This window comes from Dipodomys spectabilis, unplaced genomic scaffold (genome assembly GCF_019054845.1).
Source record: "Dipodomys spectabilis isolate Male_0828 unplaced genomic scaffold, ASM1905484v1 ptg000096l, whole genome shotgun sequence".
Lineage (NCBI taxonomy): Eukaryota > Metazoa > Chordata > Mammalia > Rodentia > Heteromyidae > Dipodomys > Dipodomys spectabilis.
The window spans coordinates 13,883,752-13,898,373 of record NW_024870773.1 but is presented as its reverse complement, the minus strand read 5'-3'; the positions used below and the strand labels follow the sequence as shown (position 1 = coordinate 13,898,373).

At 37.3% G+C, this 14,622-nt stretch overlaps 1 protein-coding gene across 1 annotated transcript in view; it reads left to right on the top strand.

The window, feature by feature from the left end:
* Nucleotides 1–14,622, top strand: part of Mrc1 (mannose receptor C-type 1) — an 80,404-nt gene that overhangs the window by 47,694 nt on the left and 18,088 nt on the right. Inside the window, exons 13-21 of the mRNA XM_042686180.1 lie at nt 4–131; nt 637–724; nt 2,710–2,854; nt 5,215–5,256; nt 6,334–6,497; nt 7,585–7,652; nt 8,797–8,897; nt 9,809–9,951; nt 10,320–10,434. Coding sequence (XP_042542114.1) covers nt 4–131; nt 637–724; nt 2,710–2,854; nt 5,215–5,256; nt 6,334–6,497; nt 7,585–7,652; nt 8,797–8,897; nt 9,809–9,951; nt 10,320–10,434 — 994 coding nt within the window. The remainder of the gene's footprint in view (nt 1–3; nt 132–636; nt 725–2,709; nt 2,855–5,214; nt 5,257–6,333; nt 6,498–7,584; nt 7,653–8,796; nt 8,898–9,808; nt 9,952–10,319; nt 10,435–14,622) is intronic.

The following is a 14,622-nucleotide window of genomic DNA, read 5'->3' as shown; positions in this document are numbered from 1 at the left end:
TAGCTGTTTGCAAAAGGAAAACATGAGAAGAAAACCTGGTTTGAATCTCGAGATTTTTGTAGAGCTCTGGGTGGAGAGTTAGCTAGTATCAATAACAAAGAGGAGCAGCTAGCAATATGGAGATTAATTACGTAAGTATCTTTTCTAGACAACTCTCTCTTTTCTTTTTACCTATTTGATGGTTATATTCAGAAAAAGATTTCTGAAATTGTTGGTTCAGGCTGCTTCAAGCAACTATAACATAAGTTTTGATTGCGTTTGATTTTGATGTCAAAATCCCGTACTTCTATAAAAATCCAGCATGCAATTGCTCTGTAAAAGTATAAAACATGCATTGCATGTTTGTTGGATGGATAGATGGATGGATGGGTGGATGGATAAATGAATGGGTGAATAAATGCCTGTCTTTCAATATGTTACAATGATTTGTTCTCAAGCAGCAACCTGTTTACAGGATATTTCATGGCTTGCACCAAGCTGCACACCTCTTGCCCAGTGTGTATATTTAGTGGATAACTTTTTTTTTTAACTTTGTACTAATTTATGTGTTGGAGGTTAATTTTCAAATCTGTTCTGTCCTCATAGCTTGCCTAACTTGTTACATCCAATAGCATATGTTTTCTTTATGTTTTGAAGGGCCAGTGGAAATTACCATGAGCTGTTTTGGTTGGGATTGACATATGGAAGTCCTTCAGAGGGTTTTACCTGGAGTGATGGTTCTCCTGTGAGTAATTTGACTTAATATCATTTTCTTACTGTTGTGTTATTTATTTATTTATTGGAATGGGATGTTGAAGATTGACCCCAGTTTCTGGTCATGTTTAAGCAAGCTCTGTATCACTTGAACCATTTCCCCAATCCTTCAGTTATTTGCTTTAAAGCCACAGGCTGGCCTTGGACTTCAATCCTCCTATCTCTGCTTTCTGAGTACCTTGGATTATAGTTGTATGCCACCTTGCTGGTCATGTGAATCTTGCTGACTCTTGCCTGGGTTTGACAGGAACCACAATCCTCTTATTGCTGAGTCTTTAGTAGTACTATATTTATTTTGATGTTTTCCTTTGCCCCCATCCACTTTTGTAGTATGACTGGTCATTATGATAACCTGAAACATTATGTGATTAAAATACACTCAATTTTAAGGATCACTATCCTGCTTTGGCCCCTGTTTGCCAAAAGCATAGCTTTTGAATGAAAAAGATAAAGCAAACCAACAACCCATAGGCAACTAGTTTGTTTAAAAATAATCTTCCTTCTATATAAAACAGGTATGTAGAGAGACCTCTTCAAAACCGAGTGTTTTGCAGCCCCTGGAGACCCATAGAAAGGACACAACTTTGACATTGCTTTTAGTAGCTGTCAGACTTCTGCACACTTCTCCGTTCTCAGAATTGGAGGAGTAAGAAGTTATAGTATTTGATAACAAGTATTTGGGGAATCATCCAAGGACATGATTTTGTACAATTCCCCTCCTATGTCCTCTTTTCAACTTGAGAAAGATGGTTTGGAGTGAGGGCCATTTGGCCCTGGTCCATAGTAAGCTCATAACATCAGCTGGTATATGGTGGACAGACATGTGTGTCTCATGAGCTATCCATGGCCATCTGCCTCTATTGATAATTTTGTATGGCCCATGAGTAATAATCTAAACATGCAATTGGCTCTTGGCAGTCAAAACAAGTTTTCCCAACCTATTAAAATGGCTCAGTTGAAATGTGAATTTTTATGTTTAGATCTCTGGGAAAGAGATCATTATGCTCAATCTACAAGCTGTGTGGCTCTAATTGTATACTTACAACTCCATAGCAGCAGGCATTGGTGGCTCATGCCTGTAATCCTACTCAGGAGGCTGAAATCTGAGGATTGCAGTTCAAACCCAGCACAGGCAGGAAAGTCTGTGAGACTCTTATCTCCCATAAACTACTCAGAAAAGGCCAGAGTGGTGCTGGGCTCAAGTAGTAGAGTGCAGCCTTAAGCTAGCTCAAGAAGCTTGAGCTAAGAAGCCCAGGGAGAGCTCTTAGGCTCTGAGTTCAAGCCCCAGGACCAACACACACACACACACACACACACACACACACACACACACACACACACACACACTTCCCACTACCACCACCACCACTACTACCACCACCACCACCACCAACAAAACTTCATAGATCACCGAACCTCAGAGCCTTCATTTATTTCTACTGTTCATTTTTGTCAAAGTTTGTTAACTTTGTTGGCAGTATTTTATGAGCCATTTTTTATTTTGTGAGAATAATTGTGCTCTTTATCCTACCTGTACATTATATAATGTACATTTAGAATTTCCAATATTGAAAAATAGTAGGTATTTGTTAAGTGTTTCCACTATCTTTTTTTGCTAAGTGTTTTTCTCCCTGTAAACCTTTATTTTATGGCCCTTGAATCTGTTATCTTAAATGAAAGGAAAGAAAACCATGTAATAATAAGTTATCAATGGATTCGTCAACTTTAAGATTTTTCCATGCAATAGAGGCTGTTTGTTCCTCACTCAAGTTCCTAACTCATGCTTTGAGGACAAAAATCCTGGTGAGAAAAGTGAATGTATGATAAAGGCATTGGTGTTCTCTTGGATAGTTGGCCTGGGCCTGCCTTAAATAGCTAATGATTGCAATTTAAAGTTTTGAATACAGCATCAAGTCACCTCCCTTGAAACAGAGATCAACTGTAATGTTATTACAGGTGTCGTATGAAAACTGGGCTTATGGAGAACCTAATAATTATCAAAATGTTGAATACTGTGGTGAACTGAAGGGGGACCCAGGTATGTCCTGGAATGATATTAACTGTGAACATCTTAACAACTGGATTTGCCAGATTCAAAAAGGTATGGTTGGCTCTCTTTTCTCCTTTTCCCCCCTTAACCTGCTGACACCCCCACGATCTTCCCCGAATTAATACAATTAAATGAACAAAATAAGAGAACAAGGTAACTCTCAGGGGCCCTCATTTTTATACAGTAAGAAAAAAGTTGCCAAGAACAGATAAACATTCCAAAGGAACTGAAGATCAAAAGCGCACCTGGGATTCCTGGACAGGAATCTCCAGAATTGTTCCCATGATCAGCTCTGAGTCTGGCCCTGGTTCTTCAGGACAGGAGAGGCCAGGCTTCCTACTCCATGAAGTATAGCCAATGTGATTGCTGTTTTTGGAATTTTCAACTTGTGTGTGTGTGTGTGTGTGTGTGCACGCGCGTGTGTGCGTGCGCGCACGCAGCAGTGTTGGGGTTTGAATTCAAGGCCTGCACTCTGTCCCTGAGTTCTTTTTTTCTTTTCTTTTGTTTTGCTCAAGGCTAGTGCGCTACTAATTGAGCCACAGCTCTACTTCTGGCTTTTTGGTGGTTAACTGGAGGTAATAGTTTCATAGACTTTCCTACCCAGGCTAGCTTTGAACCACAATCCTCAGGTTTTAGCCTCTTGAGTAGCTAGGATGACAGGTGTGAGCCACTGGTGCCCACCAAGGAATTTTCAACTTCTGACATATTAGTCATCAAATAGGTAAAAGTGTCTAACTAAGCTTTTTGAAGTACTGTTTTCTGAAGCAAATGTTCAGCACTATTTGGAGACCTCTGATGCTATTAGATCATGAGGATACTATTCATGATGACTCTTAAGTATTCCCCATGTCCAAGTCAGGCCTTGCGGTCAGAGGAGCTAGGATCTCAGGTGAGGATGATCACGCAAGCAAGCAAGCAAAGTACCCTACCCACCAACCACAATATAGGTCAGCACTCATTAAATAGATAAACGGAACCACATTGCCCCCTGCTGTTCAAGAATCACAGTAGCGACCATACTCTGCTGTCTTGCAACTGTGTTCTTTTTCTTATGCCGCCTTCTGATTAGAATAAGCTTTCAGTTTCCAGAATAGATGAGTGAGTGAGCCACATTTTTTTTAAAGGTCTTTTAGCTACCAGTGACTAGTAGTATCCTTTAAAAACTATAAGGAGGGTTGGGAAGGTGGCTCAGTGGTAGAGCGCTTGTCTTGCGTGCATGAGGCCCTGGGTTCGATTCTTCAGCACCACATAAGCAAAAAGAAAAAAGCCGGAAGCGGCGCTGTGGCTCAAGTGGTAGAGCACTAGCTTGAGCTGAAGAGCTGAAGGACAGAGCCCAGGCCCAGAGTTCAGGCCCCTTGACCGGACCCCCCCCCAAAAAAAAAAAAAAAACTATAAGGAGCTATTTTGATTAATAATAATAATAATGCATACATGTCCTAAATAGCATGGTGAAACTTATTAAAATTAATACACATACATACATATATGTACATATATGTGCACAGATAGATAGATAGAAAGATAGATAGATATGCATTATATTACCAGAAAGTAAAACAGACTTTGATGAAGGATAAAGGGGTAAGTACTCACAAGAGAGAGAGGGAAAACAATAGAATAAGAGAGGATGAACATAGCTGAAGTATTTTGTATGTATGTATATGAACAAAACTGTGAAAGCTGTTGAAATTTCTTTAAGAGAAAAAGTGGGGTAAGGAGAGTTATGATAAAGAAAGTGAATCTGATAGGGTGACATGGTATAAATACGTGGAATTGCCACGATGAAACCCCCATGTACAATTAGTACATGCTAATAAAAATATTAAAATATATAAGCCTAAGAGCTATGTAACCAATGTTCTCTGGTCACATTCCAACAAAATCCATATATATTATTAGCTACTTAAATTTTAGTAATCTAAAATAATATTACAATTCTTTGGACAAAACACACACATATATATTATACATAACTAGTTCATATCAACTAGTTTCAAACAATGAAATTGTAAGGAAATTTGTAGTTAATTGTAGGATATCTGATTGGAAAACTATTATCTACTGCACACCCCAGTTTAGCAATATTTCCTATATTTTATTTCATCTATTCACATGTTAATAATACCTTTTTCTTTCACAAATTAAAGCTGAGCAATTTAAATCTGCATTTGGGATTTAAAGGACTACTTATGCCTGTCTACATTTCTGTGTCACTAGAGGGTGTCATTTGCTTAAGTCTTAAGACCTCTTTCCCTTCATTTTCTTCTCTATAACACCATAAGTGAAGTGGAGCATGAGGGTTGTGAGAGGGAACAAAAGAGATTTTATTTTTCAATATTGACACATGAAAAATAGAAGAATCTGTAGCATAAGAACCTGATGCACATTTTACATCTACTTTTCTTTTATAGGAAAAACTCTAAAACCAGAGCCAACACCAACCCCACAAGAAAGTAAGTGTTCCACATTTTATGGTCCCTGAATAGGGAATGTTACCCCTTTCTTTCTCAATAAAAACAATTCCTCTAAAAGGGGGAAACCAGTTCTTAATATTTGAGGGTCTCGTGGAAGGTTGAATTTTTGTCTCCAGGAGAAGCCCCTGTGCACAAACACAAGATCTAATTACTTCAGCTCCCTATGGGTTCATGAATTGAGGCCAAGCATCCAAGTATCTCCTTTAGCACAGGACCAATGGGTATTGTAACCAAATCCCTTGGTCAAACAACATGGATGGAGTTCTTTGCAGTTCTGGAAATCAGAAATGTGAAATGAGTTTCACTGGACCAAATCCACATGACCAAATAACTGTATTCCCTCCAGGGATTCTTAAGAGATGTGTTTCTTATTTGGCCACCTTTTAGGCTTTTAGAGGGTATTCCCTGAACTCATTGGCCCAAACCAAGCAATGTATTGTTTCAATTGTCTTGTTGCCTTTTTATGTACTTACATCTGCCTGTGTCCCTCCATCAGGAACTTGCATACTGATTTAATCTCTCTTTCTTAAGATCCGTGCTTTAATTCCAGCCTTTTGCCTTTATTATTGTAAGCTTCCAGGCTTAAGAGTTGGGCACCTTTGGGGCCCTTCTTCTTTCTTAGCATAGAAATCCCAAATTCCATAGCTTGGCAGAAGCCTTAGAATCAGTCTTGCATGTGCATTTCTTGATTCCCCAATTCTACCCTGAAGTTCCCAAGTCTGTCTGTGGTAGGTTATTTCTCACATGGAGATGGAATCTGATTTCTCATACTCTTATTCCTTGGATCTAAAACATGCCAGGGACATTGTTTAAAGCCTTCCAGCGATGCTCCCCTACTGATTAAAGTGTCCTTGGGAATTCTTTTACCCAATAATGACTCATGGACTTAGACTGGAAGAGAAACTGGCTTGTTTTTGCAGGGTGGGTGGCAGGTGAATGGTTGGTTTTGACAATTCAGTCTGTACTGGACATAGACATGTCCATACTTTCCAGTCTTTAATTGTCTAAGTAAAACTCTGCATTTTCTCATCTTCTTTTTTCTTTTTTTTCCCCTAGACCCGCCAGTCACAGAAGATGGGTGGGTGATTTACAAAGATTACCAGTATTACTTTAGCAAAGAAAGGGAGACCATGGATAATGCACGGGCATTTTGCAAGAGGAATTTTGGTGACCTTGTTACTATTAAAAGCGAAAGTGTGAAGAAGTTCCTATGGAAATATGTAAGCATATAATTAACTGAAAAAAATGCAAGAGTGGCAAGTTAGGAACAAAGATGAGATCTACAACTTAAACCCCATGACATAAATTTAAACTTTGTGCTAAATTTGAAGCTTTTTTTTTTTTTTTTAAATTTGAAGCTTTTAAGTGCAGGGGTAATGATGTGAATTCCTGACGCAGGTCCATAATAAGAGGAATAACTTATTGCCAAAGCATGCAGTATAGAAGTTATAATTTATTCTTTGAATATGCAGCATGGAAGTTATAGCTTGTTGTTTGACTATGTAGAACAGAGTCACAGAATCCAGAAATACTTTTTTTTAGTCTAGACTCTCCGAAGGGCCATACTTGAGTTGCGTAGAGTTGCTTAATTTCATTTTCCAAGATTATGTGTCAACAAATTGCTATATATCAATTATAGGCCCTTTGCATATCATACAGATTGATTGATTATTCATTTTAAAAATCTGCTTGGGATCATATTGTTGACTAACAAATAGTACAACTTGATTATTCACATAAAAATCTTGATTGGTACCCAGATTATCAGCTATTATGGAAAATATAATTTACTTTTTCTAAGAATTCTTGGCTCATTATCTTTCTAATTAAAAATGATCAAGGTATTTTTTGCCAGGGAAAGTAAGAAAGAGAAATGACAAAAAAAATTCATTTGATTAAAACAGCATGCATGTATAGTCTGACTTAGCCTTTTCTTTGTGGATATACCTTGCTTTGAAATTGTCAAGTCACACAAATATATGTTTATATGATATATTATGTATTAAATCCATCTATAGTAATGAAGAAGTAAAGATTTGTTCAACACACAACTGTTTCAGGCAGTTGATGCCTTACACAACTACTTAAGGCATTTATTTTATAAATAACTGTGGTAAAATTCTTTTTTTTTGCACATTTTTGTTTCTTTCTCTATGAAGGCTTAAGCTTAAATATATGACATATCTGAATGAATTCCTCCTTTGGAAATGTTCCAAGTAGACTACCCAATTAGCATGCAGGTTTTACTTAAGAGCCTCCTTATTATGTGATTCTAAGTTGAATTATATGTAAATTTTTGTGTTTTAGGTAAACAAGAATGGCATGCAGACACCATATTTTATTGGTTTATTGATCAGTCTGGATAAGAAGTTTACGTAAGTAAATCAAGACAAAATAATTTCGCTTAGAATAGTGATCTGATAAGTACTTAGGAGTTCTTTGAGGCCTTTCCTTTGCTGAAAAAATTTGAGAAGTAAATTCTCTTTTTCTCTTTTTAAAATATACTCTTTATTATCCTCAAATACTTGTACAAAGGAGTAACATTCAACAAAGCAGTTTATAAATGCAATGTGTCTTGATCAATGAAAATAAATTCTGCAGTGTTCTTAATCTGAAAAATATCCCTTAAAAAGGAATTTAAAATCATCTCGCTAAATATTTTGACATTAATAATCTCAACCCCAGATTGGATTTAATGTTGCAAAATGTCATTTGTGTTATTTTAGGGTACATCATTGACTAAGATGTATTAGATAGACATGAGCACTAAATTTATTTTTTAAATTACAATCCTATTTGGACAAATATTGGTACTCAAAACCAAAGCTTTGCTTTTTGTTCTCTCATTCACTACTTTTCTTAACAACATAGCTTTGAAGTATTCTTCCTTCCAAGTGAATAAATGTCCTATATCCTAATAGATCTAGGATCCAGGAAAACCTGTGCAGGAAAGAAGAAATAAGTATATTGGGGGAGGTCTTTCCTCATTCATTAGTAACTATGTTCTCCTGTATTTGAGGAGTCCATATGTCTGCTGGCCCATATACTGGTATCTTAGTCACATACTTTCTATGAGACTTTTATTGCTTTTGGTAGTAGAAACCTAAATTCAAGCTGATCATTTCTAAACATTAGAAATGTTTGCTATTCCTATAGAGAAGCCCCATTTCTTATATCATGTCCAAAGCAGGAGACTCACATTTGATGATCTCTTTTCCTCATAGCTCTCACAGCTTCTGAATTTCTATAGATGGTATTCTTAAACAAATAAAGACAACATTGTACATGACTAAACCCAACTTGAAGTTTTGGTGAATTTGACCCAAGGGCTTCAAGAGAACACAATGTGTTATATCCCAAGTGCCCGGACATCTGGTGTTTCCTGCCAGTTTCTCTAAGTCCACTTCAGTTTCCTAAGCATCCTGTGCCCCAGTCATCTCCATTGACTTGAACCTTTCTAGAGGGTAGCCATTTGTTTTAGGACTGGATATTGCCAAATGCTTGGATTTTCTTTTCCAGTTGGATGGATGGAAGCAAAGTAGATTATGTGGCTTGGGCCACAGGTGAACCGAACTTTGCAAATGAAGATGAAAACTGTGTCACCATGTACACAAATTCAGGTAGATAATACATATACCTCTTGCATTTGCTTTTGTTGGGAAGTGGAGGGACAATACCATCTCCTATATCCTTAAGCTGTAAGTAGTACCTGCTTAGTTTTAGAAAGGAAAGGAAAGGAAAGAAAAGAAAGTTGTAATTTTAGCAGCGCTAACTGCTCAATTTTTAAGCAAAATTGTGTAGGCATGCTCACTACCAAGCAAACACAGGACACTGGTGATTTTTACTTCTTCCTAAACTATGAGTCACAGTTTTCATGTTCTTACTTGAAGAAAATACCTAGAGTATAGTCATGTATCATCTTTTCCTCTTTCTTTAGTTCTCCTATTATTCTATAAAATGGCAATCATGTTACAGTTCATCTGTTTAGTGGAGATTATTTGAGGTAATGCATCTGAACATGAACACATATTGAAGGATCATTAGACTGTTATTACTAGTGAGTGCTAATTGCATAATACCTGTAAGTACCAAGTATACGTTTGGCACATAAGGAACTTTTTTTTTTGTCTGTTGTGAGGTCTGAACTATGGGCTCAGGCCCTATCCCTCAGCTCTTCAGCTCAAGGCTAGTGCTCTACCACTTGAGCCATAGCACCACTTCTGGCATTTTCTGCTTACGTGGTGCTAAGGAATAGAACCCAGGACCTCATGCATGCAAGGCAAACACTCTACCACTGAGCCACCTTTCCAGCCCCATAAGGAACTTCTGTAAAGTTGAACTATTACCAGTTTAAGTGAAAGAGAAGGGATATTGTGTTGATTCTTCTAGTCATTTGGGTACAAATAAAGTTATATTTTACTTGAAATTATGTTTTTGAGAATCCTTATAAAAGTCTAACTGTGGTTCTAAGAGAAAGTGATTTTTAAACATGGGCATGCAAATCTAACAGCTCTGTTTTGCTCTTTGCCAGGGTTTTGGAATGACATTAACTGTGGTTATCCAAATGCCTTCATCTGCCAACGCCACAACAGTAGCATCAATGCCACGGTCATGCCCACTACAGCCTCCACCCCAGGCGGCTGTAAGGAAGGTTGGAATTGGTATAATAACAAGGTACGAGGAGAATTGGTTGAAATCTTGGCATTGTAACATGCAAAGTGATGTGTGCAAAGTTAACTTTTTGCATATGTTATCACTTTGGATTATGTTTTTTGGCAAGAATAAGTGGGTCCTATAGAAAATGCTCAGTGGAAATTAAGGGCTTCCTTGAGATACTATCCAAATAGTTGTAACTTTTATCTCAAGGGGAGAAGTTGACTTGCAAAGAAAGTTTGTGGGTCATAACGCTGACTTTCAATTAAAAAAAATCCCTACTTGGGATCAGCTATCATTGAGCTATAAACTTTATGAATTGTTTTGATTTCTTTAGAGCAGACCTTGTCATCTTTAGTTAACCACCCCCTTCCCCACTTCTGTCGCAGTGTTTCAAAATCTTTGGGTTTGTTCAAGAAGAGAGAAAAAATTGGCAAGATGCACGGAAAGCTTGCATAGGATATAAAGGGAATCTTGTATCCATACAGAATGAAAAAGAACAAGGTATGTGGGCTCCTTTCCAGCTGATGATGAATTTGAATATGTATATGTAAGTTTGCCCTAAAATGATAGGCTATGCTTATTGTAATGGAGTAAAGACTAGTAGGGAAAAAAAATCAAAGAATGATTTTATTTGGTTGTAGGTAATTTACTGGGTATTTTACATAGAATCTTTTCAATTATCAGAGCAAATCCATACAGCAGGTATTATTTTTTATTATTGAGGAAATGGTATTAGGAGAGACTTGGGACAGGGACCTTGACTGTGAAGAACTGGATTTCAGAATAGAATTCATGGATACCAGCTTAAATCCTATCCAGTTCATTTCTGAAGAGTCAAAGAAGAGTAGTTCTAAGGAAGAAATGAATAATTGCTAAATTCTCATATGTTTATCTTCTAGGTACTTGATTATGTAACTCATAATTAAGTGAAACTAGTATTTTTAATATGAATTTTGATTTTTTTAAATAAGTTTTTTATTGTAAAAATGCTTTACAGAGAGGTTACAATCACATGAGCAAGCATTTCCTATCAAGCATTGTTGCCTCCTCCTTTGTGTTTCCCCTACCATCCCTTCTCTCCCACTTCTACAACTATACTACCCCCTCCCCCACCTAAATTGTAAAGTTCTTTTTTTCAACATAGTGTCTTTTACATCTCATTGTTACCATGGGTCAACCTGTAGGGTAAGTCAGAACAGCGGAGAGTTCTGAAGGAGAGCGCTTGCAATATCTGTACAGCAGATTGCAAACTTCATTCCACTGTAAAAATAAAGGCACTGCCTGATGCTGGTGGCTCATGCCTGTAATCCTAGCAACTCAGAAGGCTGAGGTCTGGGCATCTCAATTCAAAGCCAGTCCAGGCAGGAAAGTCTGTGAGACTCTTATCTCCACCTCATTACCAGAACACTGGAAGTAGAGCTGTGACTCAAAATGGCAGAGCACTAGCCTTAAGCAAAAAGAACTCAGGACAGTGCCCAGGTCCTGAGTTCAAACCCCAAGACTGACCAAAAAAAAAGGCACCTCTACATGTGGGCTTTTGGGGACCGCCTTTGCTGAGATAAGTTTTAGGTTAAATTTGTGATTTGTGCTTTAAGAAGAAGTGATGATAAATGACAAGAAACTCAGATTAAATCCATAAGGGGTTTGGGAACCACTGACTGAAATTAAGTTATGGATCAAAGGCCTTCAAACAACTTAGGAAAGTCCTTGTGTGGATTTTGAAGGTTTCCTTCTATGACAGGAAACAGATCAAAATGAGGAAGGCATTCAAATATCCAGGACTCATCCCTTTGGCTGCTTCTTGAGGGAGATGGGCTTTTCTAAGGACTGTGAAAATCCCTCTGCTGGGGGTGGAGAGTGTGTGCTCAAATGAACAATGTAGAAACACCTGTGCTGGCTGGGCTATCATGGAGGAAAGATGCTCAGTAGATGTTGGTTGTGTGTGCCTATTTATGAGGATGTTATATACTGGATATTCTCTAAAGTTCCCCATTCATTTTGAATTTCTTTGACTTCCTAGATCACTTACAGCCCCAAATATTAGATCTAAAAAAAGGACAAGAAAGAAAGACACTAGAAACCTACAAATGTTTGCTTTGTAAATGTTACAGTGGGTTCTGTCTGAAGGCATTGAGCAGTAAACCAACTGAGCTTCCAATGAGAACCCTTGACAGATAGGTTCAACAACTTGCCAGACATTGAAAGGAAAAGGTCAAATGATAGCCAATACAGGAAGATGATATTCATATTTCTCTCATTGGCCTGTCATACTCTGGGATTTAGCTACCTAGCAGAGAAACACAATAATTGATTTCCTCTTGTAACAACAAAGTGCTAATTCCTGGCATAGTGAAATTAGAACTCAAGTAATAGTGATGTACAGAAGGAAATGATTTTTAGATAAAATAATATTATTCTTGGCAAAACAGGCACATATTGTTGAGTTCTTATTGTGGTTGTTGGCAGTAAAGAAAACTTCAGTGCTGAATGTTGATAGGTAAAACTTTTTTCTCATTTCATTTCAAGTTGAACATAGGCACACATTGCCATCTTAAGACACAAAATAAACCAAATAAATATCTACTCATGCTATTTCTTTGGAAAATATTCGAAGAAAAATATATCTCTCTTTTTGATATTTTTATCTTTAGTTTGTTCAGAAAATAGGAAATCTTTGATCAAGGTTAGTAGTTGCTGACTATACCTCTACTTTAGAAAAAGAATAAACGCATATAGTGGCTGCCCCACAGAACTGTTTTTGTTAAAGTTTTTGTATTATCTTTGAGTGTTTGTTCATGAATAATTAGATCATTGCATGTCTGCAGGCTTCAATTTTACATATTTTATTAGTAACCCCAGGTCTTAATCATTCCATCTCTATTTACACACAGGGGATACGCTTGAGCATAGATCTTGGCAGATTGTTGTTTACTGAGCAGGAGCTCATTAACCTAGGAATGGAAATAGCTCAAGTGTGTTGCAGGAAAGGAATGAGGCCCAGGACATTTAATTCTAACCTAGGTTCTCATAGGTACCACTGTCTTTGTTGCCATTGAACAGACAAAGATATAGCTTGCCATTTTGTTTTGTATGCTCTGAGTTTCTCTAGATCATCTCATCCAAGGCTGTGATCACGTTAGCAATTATACACTTCTAGGGCCAGTTTATGACCACTGATCTCTAAGGAGGTACCTGTCCAGGAGGTATCTCAACTGGGTAGCTTTTTGGGTTTGGCAGTCGAGATATTGATCATTTGAAAATCTAATGCTTCTATGTCTTGACATATAGTTTTGATTTTTCAGAACTTTTCTAGGTTCTAGGTTCTCTCCCTTAGTTATTATTATTATTTAATATGATCTTTAGTTTTTTATTATCCTTAATTACATGTACAAGGGATTTTAATTCAACATGGCAGTTTGTGAGTACAATGAATCTTGATCAACGCCATCTCTTTCATCATTTTTAGCATCTCTCCCATCTCTACCCATCCCCTGCATTATTGCTCCATTGTTGTATATACGTTGAATATTATGCCTGCTTCATCCATAACTTTCTCTCTCCAATTGTCCTTTCTTCTTCCCTTAACTCTCCTCATTTTTTCTTGAAAACACATGTTCCAGCCTCCTGGTATTCATTTTGTCAAACTGTTGGTGGTAATGTAAACTGGAACAACTACTATGGAAGGTAATTTAAAGATTCTTCCAAAGAACTAAATATAGAACTATCCTATAGAGAGGTGAAGCTGAGGAGGTGGAAGGTACAGGTTGGTAGGGGAAAAACAAAGGAGGAGGCAACAATGCTGGATAAGAAATGTACTCATTCCCTTGCTCATGTAATTGTAACCTCTCTGTACAGGTATTTTCAGAATAAAAATCTTATTTTAAAAAGAGAACTATTCTTTAATCTAGCAATACCACTGTTGGGCATTTTTACAAAAATATTACAAATCCAGATACAGTAAAGACACTTGTACAACCCCATTCGTTGCCACACTATTCACTATAGCCAAGCTAGGAAAACAGCCCAGATGTCCTACAATGGACAAATGGATCAAGAAAGTGTGTTATGTATGCACAATAGAATTTTACACACCAATCAGAAAGAATGGTATTACATCATTTGCAGGGAAATGGAGGGAACTGGAAAAATTAAGTGGGGTAAGTCAGGCGCAGGGAGATAAATGACATATTTTCTCTCATATGTGGAAATTTGATCTAAATTATAAATACATATGTAAATCCATAAGGATCATATACATATATACACAAACATATTAGTTCAATATACCTACATATGGTATATGTAGGAGAGGATTCCAAAGGTGTAATTCCTTTGAACACAAACTTACAGATTCCTCCAGCTATTATGATCAGATTATTGTCGTAAGGATGAAATATGTGCCTCTTTCTGCAGGCTAGTAGGCAGCCATAACCCAGATGGGGCTGTTTGACATAGGGAATGATGTGCTATAGGATGGACTTTGACTTCCTTTGGTCCCTTGCCCTGCTTTCCTTGGCAAAGTACATCTTGCGTAGCTGTCTATAGTGGCCTCGATCAAAACCTAGACTTTCAATGTGAGAAATTTCTTTTTTTTTTTAAAGTTCAATTGCCAATACCATGTAAAGGGGAGAAAGGATTTGTTTTGATGGTAAGTGCTTGTAAATAATAATAAAGACTTAAATCCTATGC